At 58.2% G+C, this 12,901-nt stretch overlaps 1 protein-coding gene across 1 annotated transcript in view; it reads left to right on the top strand.

Annotated features, from left to right (window-relative positions):
* Strn4 (striatin 4) overlaps positions 1–12,901 on the top strand; it is a 24,985-nt gene extending 12,084 nt beyond the window's left edge. The window contains 13 exon segments of the mRNA XM_013066317.3: positions 2,260–2,401; positions 5,091–5,250; positions 5,813–5,926; positions 6,256–6,371; positions 7,972–8,147; positions 8,235–8,282; positions 8,549–8,670; positions 9,399–9,566; positions 9,698–9,838; positions 10,169–10,267; positions 10,397–10,483; positions 11,802–12,037; positions 12,180–12,901. Of these exon segments, the coding sequence (XP_012921771.2) occupies positions 2,260–2,401; positions 5,091–5,250; positions 5,813–5,926; positions 6,256–6,371; positions 7,972–8,147; positions 8,235–8,282; positions 8,549–8,670; positions 9,399–9,566; positions 9,698–9,838; positions 10,169–10,267; positions 10,397–10,483; positions 11,802–11,971 (1,543 nt within the window). The 3' untranslated portion in view covers positions 11,972–12,037; positions 12,180–12,901.

Here is a 12,901-nt window from a genome sequence, read left to right as displayed (position 1 = left end):
AGTTCTCCTTCATTCTTTCTCTCATCAGCAATTGGTGTTCAGCAGAATGCTGTCATTATTAGATGATGCTAGTATTGGAAAGAACATCAAATGTAAGAATGGCAAGAGCTGGGCGTGGTGGTACACTCCTGTAATCCCAGCGTTTGGGAGGCTGAGGCAGGAGGATTGCCGTGAGTCTGAGGCCAGCCTGGGCTACATAGCTAGACCCTGTCTCAGAAAAAAAAAACAACCCCCCAAATTGACGAGATGGCTGGATGCAATGGCCTGCATCTATAATCCTAGAGTCTTAGGCGGCTGAGGCAGGAGAATCACTTGAGCCCTGGAATCCAGGGCCAGTAGGACAACATAGCAAGACCTTATCTTCAAAAAACGACAGGAGAAATAGTCCCACATTGGGTGGGGTAGGAAGGGAGGCCTTCTTTGTGGAGGAGACATTCGGACCGAGGGTAGCTGGGTGGAGAATGTTCCTGGCAGAGGTGATAGTGAGTGCTTGGGTTCTGAGGCAGGAAAGGCCCGGCACGTGCAGGAAGCGGGGGAGCATGGCTGCAAGGGGATCATGTGGCCTGTGGTCTGTAGTGAGACTGGCTGTCAGCAGAACAAGGAGGGCCACTCTGGCCATGATAAGGGGTTTGGATTCTAGCCACACATTGTGGTAATCCCAGGACTCTAGGAGGCTGAGGCAGGAGGATTGTAAATTTGAGCCAACCTGAGCAATTTAAGAGACTTAGACTTTCCTCAAGGTAAAAAATCAAAACAGGCTGGGGATGTAGCTCCATGCAGAGGCTCTGTATTCACCAAAAGAAAAAAAGATTCTGCCTTTGGGGTTGTGGGAAGCCAGTGATTTCTGGCAGAGGTGTGACATGATCTGCCTGTTAGTGTGCTTCAAGGAGGGGCTGGAGGCAGGGAGGCTGGGCAGGAGATTACTGCCGTGTCAGGTAGGGCTGATGGAGAAGTGTGAGAGGCCCTTGCTGAGTTGCCCATCCTGGTCTCAAACTTGAGATCATCCTGCCTCAGCCTTCCTAGGTGCTAGGATTATAGGCTTGTGCCACCACACCCGGCAAGTAGTTGTTTTGTGATGGTCAGCGCTGTTTAAAATATTTAGGTGGAGAAATGGGGTGACTGTGGGGCTTGGTCTGAGTGAGGGTAGCAGCTCCTGAGGTGGGGATCACAGGGGCCGTTGAGACTGAGCGTGGCCACATATCCCACATGGACAGGTTGCATAGCCTGTCAGGAGCTTGGGGGCCTGCGGCGCCTGAACCTAGCTCTGGTTCACCAGCACACAGGTGTTTTTGGAAAGCCACAGGACTGTGTACAGTCACTGAGGGAGTGAGTGTAGACGGCCAGGGAAGAGATCCGAGTGCGGAACCTGGAGGCTCCGTAGGGAGGGAGCGACAGAGGAGGGGGAGCTGGCACGGGGTGGGTGTCGGGAGAGGAGGCCCAGGCTGGTGTCTTTGCCTGCCTGGCAGGGAGTGGGGCTGCTCTGTGCCAGTGCCAGGAGGCCCACCGGTGGCAGGCAGGTGAGTCAGGTTTGGCAGGCACCCCTGAGAGCGCTTGTTGAGTTGGAGGCTGGAGGTAGATGTCGGAGTGGCAGTGTCAGCGAGGCTCCGTGGAGCGGCCCCACTGCCTGTGGCTGAGCATTTGCCACTGGCAGTTCTGCCTCTGGCTCACCTGCTGCTAAGCCAGCTAGTGCCATGGTCCGTCCACATTTCTTTTTTTTGGTGGCACTGGGGGTTGAGTCCAGGAGCTCTCTGCCACTGAACTACATCCCCAGTCCTTTACTTTTTTGGGGGGGGACAGAGTCTTGCTATGTAGTTTAGCTACACACCCCGTGTAGCCTGTGCTGGCCTCGGACTTGCTGTGATCCTCCTGGCTTAACTTCCCAAGTGCTGGGATCATGGGCATGTATCACTGCACCCAGTCATTTTTTATTTTTTATTTTGAGACAGGGCCTTCCTAAGTTCCCCAGGTTGGGCTAGAACCTGTGATCCTCCTGCTTCAGCCTCCCTAAGTGCTGGGGTTACAAGCGTGCTTTTCTTTTAACTCCGCCCCTCAGGTGTGCTCAGGCCGGCGCTAGGACTTGGTCTGGGTGAGGGTCCCGATGGGGTGCAGCTGGGTTGAGCCATGTAGTCAGGATCAAGGCTCCGTGGGACTCAGGGGCTTAGCTGAGTCCAGGCTCTGCCACAAAGCCTGGGTGTCCTCCCATCTGGGGTTCATTGCCTGCTGGAACTAATGTCCCATCTGCACCCCTGTTGTGTGCAGGAATGCAGCAGGCAAAGATGGCAAAGAGCGTCTGGGTAGCTCGGTGCTGGAGCAGATCCCCTTCCTGCAGAACTGCGAGGATGAGGACAGCGATGAGGATGATGAGCTGGACAGTGTGCAGCACAAGAAGCAGCGCGTGAAGGTGAAGCCTCCCCTCACCCCACCCTGCCCCAGATCCAGGTGCAGTCACTTCTGGGTCCCCTCCTGCCGCCAGGCCTTCACCTCAGACTGCAGAGGTGCCAGTCCCTGCTGTTAGCCTTCGACCTTCACCTGTGCCTCCCTCTTGCCCTGGCACCCAGCACTCTCTGACCTCCCTGTCCTCAGCTCACACTGTCCTAAGGGCTGTTTCTTGGTCCTGTCCCACCCCATGCTCACTGTGCTGTTCCTTGGCTGGCCAGTCTGCCTGCCCGGGTGGAGTTGGAGGGTTTCATTCTGACTGTTGGTCTGTCTGTCCCTCCACCAGGCAGGGGCTTTGGTGCTTTTGTGTGCCCTGAAAAGAGTGTGCAACAAAGTAGTGTTTTATTTTTTTATTTTTTTGTGGTCCTGGAGATTAAACTCAGGGCCTTTGTACTGAGCTCCATCTCCAGCCCTTGTTTTTTATTTTGAGACAGGGTATTACAAGTTGCCCAAGCTGGGCTCCCCCTTGCAGTTCTCCTGCCTGAGCTTCCTAGAGTGCTGGGATTCCAGGCTGGACTGCTATGCCCAGCTTCTCATTAAACAGTTATAAATGGAATGAGTATAGCTGGGCCCAGGACTAGGGCAGGGCTAGGGGTTCTGTAGGGTATGAGTGTCCAATCTGCTGTTGGTGTTGGGACCCTGCCCTTGGAGTAGGTCCAGGTGATCTCGGTATAGCCTTGGTGTGGCTCCCAGTGCAGCCTCCTCATTTCCTACTGCACCTTGGCTGCCAGGGTCCTGTGCCTCTGCCGTCACGAGATGCTGTCCTTGGACACAGGAGGTTACTGTCTGGTGAGCGACAGTCAAGGTCTTCCCAAGTGAGCTCTGTGGGCAGCACATAGGTCCGGGCCCCGTGATGCATCTTGTGACTGTGGTGGCCTTGTAAACTCTCCCGTTCATGAGGATGTCATGGTGCAGCTGGGGCACGAGCCCAGGAAGGAGGCCTTGGAGGGGATCCTGGGGGCTTTCCCCACCTCTGCTTTCTAGTGGCCTCTGCTGGGACCCTTTTGTCCCTCATACTCAGCTCAGACACACCTTACTCCAGGAAGCCTTCCCTGACTCACCCTGTGCCACCCCTTTCCCAGTCCTGAGTGCCTTGGTGTTGGCTCTGTACCCCTCCTTTCTCCAGTGGCCCCTTTGTGGCTCAGCTTAGGGTCCTGCCCCATGAGGCCTTTGTGTGGAGCTGCAGCCTTAGAAGATTAGTGGAAATACGGTGTTTGAGTTGGGCCTCTGACCTTGCTCGCTCTCTGGCCCAGAATCCTGATCCCTCCTGCCCCCCTGGCACTTTTACTCTTTTTTTCAGGTCCTATGTGTTTGTTCCTCTGAAAAACTGTCTGTTTTGTTTTTGTTTTGTTTTAAACAGGGTCTTACTATATAGTTCAGGCTGGCCTTGAACTCAATATGTAGCCCAGGCTGGCCTGGAACTCACAGTGATCCTCCTGTCTTAGCCTCTCGAGTGCTGGGTTTACAGGCATGTGCCACCATTCTCAGTGGCCACTGGCTTTTTGGTACTCCCTTAGGGTTTTTTTTTTGATACCAGGGATTGAACTTGGGTCCTTGCGCTTGCGCAGCAGGCAGTGAAACCTCTGAGCTAAATCCCTGGCCTTTTTTTTTTCCCCTTAGGCTTTTGCAGCTGTCATTGCACTTGTCCCTCATGCCCCACAGGCTGGCTTGTCTGCACACAGCAGGCTTTCCATAGCTTAGATGGCTTAACTCTGAACCCAGACTATGACCCAGGAGACCTGCTGTGACTCTAGATGGGCTGCTGGCATGGCAGTGTGACTTAGGGCACAGGCCTGCGCCAAGGCCCCCTGCCTGTGGCTTGAGGACTTGATGAAAATGAGTGGATGTGTAGCGAGTCCTTTGGTGCAAAATGGCAACCCTGCTGCAACCCACGAAGTGACCTGTGTCAGCCAGCCTTAGGATTGCATCTGGACAGGGCCTCTCATACACTCTTCAGGGTTGGTGTTGCCTGCAGGTCTGGCTCAGGGCCTGCCCAGCCGAGGGGTCAGTCTCGGCTCAGAGGAGCTCTGCCCTGGGAAAAGGCCTGGCTGGGACTTGGTGACTTGGGGTGAGTGGGCCCTTTACCCTGCTCCGTCTCCTCACCATCTGTAAGATGCCAATCATTGTAGGACTCTCAGTAGCTGCTCACAGGCCTGAGGATCAGGGTGGAGCCAGTGTGTGAAGCTTGTCTTGCCAGTGTCAGTTGCTTGCCTAAGCGTGGAGGCTGGCACAGTGTGGGCCACACTCACTGTTCTCATCTCTGCTGCTCTAGTGGTTCAGATACTGGCTCTGCCCTTTTGCCCTTTAACTGTGCATCTCTGCATGCCCCCTTGTATGTGCAGTCTTCTCCTCCAGGTTGTCTATTACCCGACTTACCTGAGTAGCATGTGCTGGGGGGCACAGTGGTGTCAGCAGAGTTCACAGCCCAAGGGGCCTCCAAAGCCAGGCTGAGAGGGTTAGAGGCCCCTTGGGGAGACTCCCAGCAGGGGGCGCACCTCAGTCTTAGCTGGCACAAGGCTGGTAGCTGAGGCAGAAAGGGTCTGAGAGGGGAAAAAGGTCAGGAACCCTGGCTTTTCTGTTCCTGGGGACAAAACTCAGTGGGCTTGGTGTCTGGACACAAGACCCTGACCTGTCTGGTCTGGTCCATATCTCAGCTCCCTTCCAAGGCCTTGGTGCCTGAGATGGAGGATGAGGATGAGGAGGACGACTCAGAGGATGCCATCAACGAGTTTGATTTCCTGGGCTCGGGAGAGGATGGGGAGGGGTCTCCAGGCCCTCGGCGGTGTACCAGTGAGGGGACCCCCCACGAGCTGGGTGAGTTGGCTGTCTGGCCTGCCTCCACTGGCCCCTCCCTGAGGATGGGGTGAGCCCAGGTCCTGGCCCTTGCATATGCAGCCCCTGCAGCTGCTTCCTGTCCAGGTCTCCCCACCGGACGGATATGCTTCCCGAGAGGAGAGGCCCAAGGAGCCTGGAGCTGGAAAGTCCCAGGCTACAGGCGGGGCGGTTCTTCCTGAAGCCAAGCCCCCAGTCCTCCACTGAGAGCAGCCGGTTCTAGTCAAGTTCAAGGAGGGAACAGGATGAGGCCCTGGTGGGGAGAAGAAGGTGGGGCAGGCTGCATCTTCCTCCCTGTCCTGTGGCCCCTGCCTGGAAGGCCACTGGGGTCATGTGAGTGGATGGCTGGGGACTGTGGCCAGGGCAAGGACGTGCCCACCACCTCACAGAGAGTCCCTGCCTGCCTCAGTTTCCTCTGTCTCCTACCTAGCAAGAGCTCAGCTGCTCAGTTGCAGTCAGGCCTGCTGCAGTGGGGGAGGTGGTAGCCCCACAAGACTGGGCTGGAACTGGTGGGTGACTCCTGCTCCATGTCTCATTCCTGCAGAGAGCCGTCGAGTCAAGCTCCAGGGAATTCTGGCCGACCTTCGGGACGTAGATGGGCTGCCCCACAAAGTGACAGGCCCACCTCCCGGCACACCCCAGCCCCGGCCCCACGAAGGTAACCCCCACACCCTAGTCCCTCGGGTCCGTGGCAGAGGAGGCTGCAGAGCTAAGCCCAGGGCCTCTGTGTTCTTGGGGGCGAGGCCCAGCCTCCAGTCTGCAGCCTCCCTGTCCCAAAAGTTCGTCTGTCTGTCTCTGTCTCCCTTTTTTTTGTCTGTCCTGTCCTGTCCTGTCCTGCCCTGTCTGTCTCTGTCTCTTCCTTTCTAGCTGTGATTCTCGGTCTCATCCTCCCCCCTCTTTTCTCGCTCCTTATCTCTCTCTCTGCCTCTCTCTGCTTCTCTCTCTCTCCCTGGACCTCTCTGCCCCTCCCCCCCTCCCCCCTACCAGGTTCCTTTGGCTTCTCCTCAGACGTTTTCATCATGGACACTATCGGGGGCGGGGAGGTGAGCCTGGGGGACTTGGCAGATCTCACCGTCACCAACGACAACGACCTCAGCTGTGATGTAAGTTCTTGGGGTGCCCTCCTTGGGCATCACACCTTGCTGGCCCTTGGCAGTCACTGACCATGTTGTGCCAGGCCCAGGCTCAGTCTTTTTCATGTGAGGACTGTGTGAGGCCCCTCCACAGCCCTAGGAGGTGGCTCCTGCTGACCCCATTTTACAGAGGGTGCAAAGCAGATAGTGGAAGGACCTGGCTGTAGTCATGGGGGTATAGGGCCTGCAGGACTCGAGCTTGGGTCTTGCAGTATTGGTCTCCCCTGTTCAGCAGTCCTCCCAACCCTGGTGATTTGGGGGCTCAAGCCAGAGCTCCCCCAGGTCAGCCTGGCCTGGCGAGAACGGGGCAGTTGGGTGGAGTGAAGGAGCCCAGTGGCCAGGGCTGTGTGCCAAGCAGACAGGCTGTGGCCACAGGGACCCCAGGGAGGCATGTGCGTTTCCTGGGCAGAACAGGATCCCAGGTGGTGGTGACCCCTGTGAGGTTGGGGACACAGTGTGGAAGTGAGGCAAGCGCAGGGTCTGAGCCTGCAGTGCCGTGGGGTCCTCCATGTGCCCCGGATGTCACTCTCTCAGGGAGTGTGGAGGGGCAGGAGAGCCACCCTGCCACAGATCCTCTGGCTCCAGAGTCCTGTGGCATGAATGGTACCTTAGGTGGGGCCTGGGATGACCTGGCCCAAACCAGGGGAGTTCATCTGATGTGAACCCCATCTTGGACAGGCACTGGGCCCCATCTGACAATGTGGTCCTTGTGTTTCTAAAGCCTGTCCTTTCTGGGTCCCCACTGAGCCACTCACCTTCATCAGGGCTGGGTAGGCTGTCAGGGCCTGTTGGTTTACTCCCAGATCTGCCTTCTCATACCTGTCTCCATCTCCAAAGTCAGGTATCTGATCTCGGTGTCTTTCTCCCAGGGCTCCATGACCTCTTATCCTGTCTCTCTGCTGCTATTTTCCTCCCTCTAATCCAGGACTCCCAGGGGTGGCCAGAGCTAGCCCTGTCATTCTCCTCCTCTGAACCCTTTGTGGCTCCCCATTTCCCTAAGGATTTTTCTTAGGATGCATTGGAGATTTCTGAATGTGGCTTGCGCTGGTCTCGTCTGCTGCCTTCCTGGATGTGTGCAACCAGCTACACCTGTCTCAGAACCTGGCCCTGCCCTTGCTGCCTCCTGCCTCAGGGCCTCTGCACACACATTGCTTCCTTCTCCAGCCATCGTCCTCTTCTCTGGTTTAGATTAAGTTCTACTCACTTGTCACTGCCTCAGGAGAGCCATTGGCCCCTGCAGAGGAGCCAGGCTACCTGTTGTCTCCTCCCCGTGCATCCTCGGTCATAACACTTCGAAGCTCATGATCCTGTGCACTTAGGATCTGCCTGTCGGCCCCAAATTCCCTAACTGAGAGGCAAGGGTTCAGGCCCACCTTTATCTGCCCAGACCTGATACCCTACAGGAATGTGCCGAGTGGGCACTGGGACCCCACCGGCCACACAGGAAGGGGTGGATCAAGGCCGGAGCCACGGTCTGGGTAGGGGAGAGAGGGATCGTGAGGCCCAGTGTCAGTGTCTGCATGACTGCCAGGATGACAAGGGGACACTGAGGCAGCGCCCCTCCCCCTAGCTGTCTGACAGCAAAGATGCCTTCAAGAAGACATGGAACCCCAAGTTCACCCTCCGCTCACACTATGATGGCATCCGCTCCCTGGCTTTCCATCACAGCCAGTCGGCACTGCTCACCGCCTCCGAGGACGGCACACTCAAGCTCTGGAACCTGCAGAAGGCAGTCACGGCCAAGAAGTGAGGGAGTGAGGGCGGCAACCTGGCAGGGCAGGCCCAGGCCCCGGCCCGGGGGTCTCGGTGACACCCTGCTCCTGTCTCCCACAGGAATGCTGCACTGGACGTGGAACCAATCCATGCCTTCCGAGGTCACAGGTAGGTGGCGTCTGGACCTCTGCCAGGAGCTCTGGGAGCCCCTGCTCTGTGTCTACACCCCTCTGCATACCTCCTCAATTCTGGGCCCTGTTGGGTTTGTATGTTGGAGAAAGGTGGGGAGTAGGGGACAGGTAGCTTGTCTGAGGGGCACAGCCAGACCCCAAGCACTGAATCCCTTCTGGCCATGCTTGAAAAATAGCAGTGAAGGCTGTGAAGGCAGGCATGGGCTTGTCGGCTGCCTTCTCTCACCCACCCTTGGATCACAGGGGGCCTGTGTTGGCGGTGGCTGTGGGCAGCAACAGTGAATACTGCTACAGTGGCGGTGCCGACGCCCGCATCCACAGCTGGAAAATTCCGGACCTCAACATGGACCCCTACGATGGTTACGGTGAGGACGACCCCTTAAGTGCCCTCCCATACCACAAGCACTGGGAGTGTGCAGCCTGGGGGTGGGGGTGGGGGTGGGGTTAGGCACGGCCTGGCTATGGGAAGGCAGAGGCTGGGCCACTCGAGGCCAGGGAGCAGCATATGCCAAGCTGTGTCTCGTGCCCCACCCTGATGCCTCTGCTCACACACACATGGTCCTGTGCTACCTATGCCTCATCACGGCAGAGCCCAGAGATCTCAGAAAGACCATACCATTTTCTGCAGAAGAGTCATCTTATGAAAGGTTGAGGGTGAGACCCAGCCAAGGGAGCTGCCATGCTCTGGGTGTCTGAGTTGGTGGCGGGGCAGTGGTGGGGCTGTAGAGACAGCAGGCAGGGCCCAGCCCACCCAAGGCTCAGGCAGAGAAGGCTGCATAGCTGAGGGGACTGATGGCAGTGTGGAGAGGCTGCGTGTGTTCCACGCCAGGCCATCAGGGCCATGGGGCCGCAGAGCCACCACTGAACAGTTGGCTGCTGGGCCCTGCAGAGATAGCGGTGAAAGGGAAGTCCCTGCCTCTTGGAGCTTGAGGTGACTTCAGACCCTCACTCTGCCCAGAAGATCTGGTGGTCAGTGTGAGCAGCCACGGGGTGCAGGTCCCCAGGGTGGATGGGCCAGCGACCTAGTTCAGCTCTGGGCTGTCGTGGGACTCAAAATCCTAATGTGGCCCATTTTCTCCCTGGGCCCGCCCAGACCCCAGCGTCCTGAGCCACATCCTAGAGGGCCATGGGGATGCCGTGTGGGGCTTGGCCTTCAGCCCCACCTCCCAGCGCCTGGCGTCCTGCTCTGCTGATGGCACCGTGCGCATCTGGGACCCCAGCAGCAGCCCGGCCTGCCTCTGTACCTTCCCTGCAGCCAGTGGTGAGCAGGGGGGCCCAGTACCTCACAAGCGAGGGACAATCCGGGGCTGGGGAGGAGGGGTGGGTGCTGAGGGGGCCCTAGCCCCAGGGTGGGGCCAGGCCATGGGACAGCCTTCTTCCCTCTGCCTTCAGAGCACGGAGTTCCCACTTCAGTGGCCTTCACCAGCACCGAGCCTGCCCACATCGTGGCCTCCTTCCGCTCTGGTGACACCATCCTGTATGACCTAGAGACTGGCAGTGCCCTCCTCACGCTGGAGTCCCGGGGAAGCAGCGGTGAGGGGGGATGGCAGGCCAGTGAGACTGGGGCCTGAATGCCTGCAAGGCTTTCCATTCCTCCCATGGCTTTAGGGACGGACAGGTCAGGATGACTCTCATGGTCCGGAGTAGGGAGAAAACAAAGTTCAGTGGAGGCTTGGGTGGCCCTGACACATAGGGACCAAGGGTAGGCTGGGGATCAAGTCATGGACACTTCGGCCAGTGGACAGGACATTTTTCCATCCACTGCCCTGCAGAAGCACCCAGGAAGAGGTGTGGGGGGAAAGGGTGTTGGCACCCCAGTCTTGGCTATGTCCTGGTCTCCCTGATGTCCCCTTTTCCTTCCAGGCCTAAGCCAAATCAACCAGGTGGTGAGTCACCCCAACCAGCCCCTTACCATCACTGCCCATGACGACAGGGGCATCTGCTTCCTGGACAATCGGACAGGTGAGAGCGCACCCAAGTTGGGGCTGGAGTAAGAGGATCCCCAGAGGCTCTCAGAGGGTCTTCTGGCCCCCACATTTCCTAGGCAAGGCCCAGAGTGGGAAGGGGACCTGCCACCACCCTCTCCTTTAGGTAAATCCGTGCACTCCATGGTTGCCCACCTGGATGCGGTCACCTGCCTAGCTGTGGACCCCAATGGCGTTTTCCTGATGTCAGGAAGTAAGTTGGTCTGTCTTGGTGGTCTCTTCCCCTCCAGGGTGAGAAGAAGGGGACAGGGAGGAGAGCTGGGCCTTGGGCATAGGAATGTGCTCCAGTAGATCCTGGGGCTGGAGCGGGAGCGATGGCAAGTCACGACAATGCTTATAGCACAGCCCTGTGCTCTGTGCTCAGAGCCTGCTGCAGGCACGTGCCTCAGGCTCTTTCCTCTTCTGGGGAGCGCTGCGTAGTGAGTGGCTTATCCCCACTGGACAGACAGGACGTGAGTCTCTGAAGTGTCAGGGCTTGGCCATAGCACCATAGGTTGCAAGGCTGGATGCCCAGGGGGCCTTGAGCTCTGGATAAGGGCAGGTGGCCAGGCTGTGCTGGAAGGGGCGGCTGGACTTGGCTGAAGGGCAAGGCTTGCACCCCTCCTCTCTGCCTCCTGGCATCAGACCTCCATGAGACCTGTGGCAGTGGCAGTGTTATGTGAGTGTGTGTCGTGTGTGGGGGGGGTGAGAGCGTGGTGGCAGAGGCTGTGGGTGGCTTGGTGGCCGAATAGCTCAGCCCTAGGCCTCATTCTCTACCTGCTGAGTAAACGCAGCATCTGTCTCTGCAGAGGGCATGAGGGGACCATCAGAGAAACCAAGCCTGGTGCCAGGAAGCCAGCAAGGGCTCCATCTGGGAGCTGTGATCCCTGGGGGTGGGGGGTGGAGAGCCCTCATCCTGCATGCCAGGCTCTGCCTCAGCCAGCCTGGCCCTGGAACTGAGCTAGGCAGTCAAGGCTTCAGGCACTGGCCAGGCTACCTCACACCTCTGTCCCCCACCCCTATCCCATGTCTCTCTCTATCTCTTCTCCATCTCCCCCCACCCCCTTTGTTGAGACATGGTTTCACTGTGAAGTCCAGGTTGGCCTTGAACTTACTATGTAGCCCAGGCTGGCCTCACAACTCGCAGCAATCCACCTGCCTCAGCCTCCCAAGTGGTGGGATTACAGGCGTGCACCACCACACTCAGCCCTCTGCCTTGAGCTGCTAAGCAAGCCCTGTGCCCCTGAGCCACAGCCTGGCCCAGCCTGCTCTTTTCTTGTTCCCTGTGTCATGCTGCAGCATCCACAGTGTTGTATTTGCTTGTTTTGTTCAGTGCACCTTCCAAGGCCTCATACATAGAGGGTGAATAGATGGAAAGATGGTTGACAGGGTAGGGACAGAGGAGCTGTCCTTTGGGCAGAGTGAGGGAAGGAAGAGGGCCAAGTCTTCACTGTCCCCGAGGCCTCTGGGTGGGGCTAAGTGAGGGGTTCACAAGTAGGTATGCTTGGTGACAGATTTCTCCCCCACCCCAGGCCACGACTGCTCCCTGCGCCTGTGGAGCCTGGACAACAAGACGTGCGTGCAGGAGATCACAGCCCACCGCAAGAAGCATGAGGAGGCCATCCATGCTGTTGCCTGCCACCCCAGCAAGGCCCTCATCGCCAGTGCTGGCGCCGATGCCCTGGCCAAGGTCTTCGTATGATGCCCACCTGGCCCCGCCCTGGCCAACACACTGGCTGAGGAGCAGGGCCGGGCAGGTGGGGCTGAGGTGAGGGCCCGCACTACCCCTTTCCCTCCCTGGCACTCGGGTGTGCCAAGTCAGCCCTGTGAGAATGGCCAGGACTGCCCTAGGCCCGAAGAGGGGAGGCCGAACCTGAGCAGTGGTCCAGCCTCTTCTCTATCTCCCACAGGTGATTGCAGCCTCACTCGGAGGCTCGGGTTGGCCTCTCCCCACTTGCTGTGGAGCCTGGTGGTGCTAACTAAGGGCCCTGTCCCAGGAATGCTTTCCCTTGGCTCTTGTCCCCACACACTGGCCTGGGGACATGCCCTTCGGGAATCGCTGCCCGGGCCCTCAGACACCCATTCCTGCACCAGCTGCCCTCTCACATGCAGCTCAGCCAGGGCCGGGTCTTTGGGGATCAGTTTTTCCAAGATGCCAGAAGGTGCCAGGTTCTCCCCTTGACTCCCACCCGCTGGCCTGTGGGAGCTGTGCTGGGAGGAGTCTCCTGACGCCCCTCCTCCATGGGGACCCCTGTGGCAGTGGGAGCCTGCCTGGCCCACCCCCCAGCTCCTCCCGTTTTCCAGACACTAACCTCCAGGGCCGGGACTTTGCCCCCAGACTCCCAGGGTGCCCCTCCCTGAGGCGTGGGGGTGAAGTGGGGACCCCGTGTAGCTCCCTGTATATCTGTAAAAATGGACAGGATTTTAATGGCGCCCCTCCCCAAGTTATCACTGTGTGATAGTCTTCGTCAGTCTTTTCCTGGCTCCACATTTTGCCTCTATTTATTTCACTCTTCGTTTGGGTTCCACCCTGAGCCCAAGCCCTTGACCCCCCTTCAGGTTCCTGTTTATAAGCCACCCCCTGCCCCTGAATTGTACGTGAAAACTTGTCTCAATAAACCCTTTGGAGTAA

Source organism: Heterocephalus glaber, unplaced genomic scaffold (assembly GCF_053883595.1).
Source record: "Heterocephalus glaber isolate CG9 unplaced genomic scaffold, H.glaber_assembly_v1.0 deba00001744, whole genome shotgun sequence".
Lineage (NCBI taxonomy): Eukaryota > Metazoa > Chordata > Mammalia > Rodentia > Bathyergidae > Heterocephalus > Heterocephalus glaber.
Note: the sequence above shows the minus strand (reverse complement) of the source record. Positions and strands in the feature narration are given on the sequence as shown.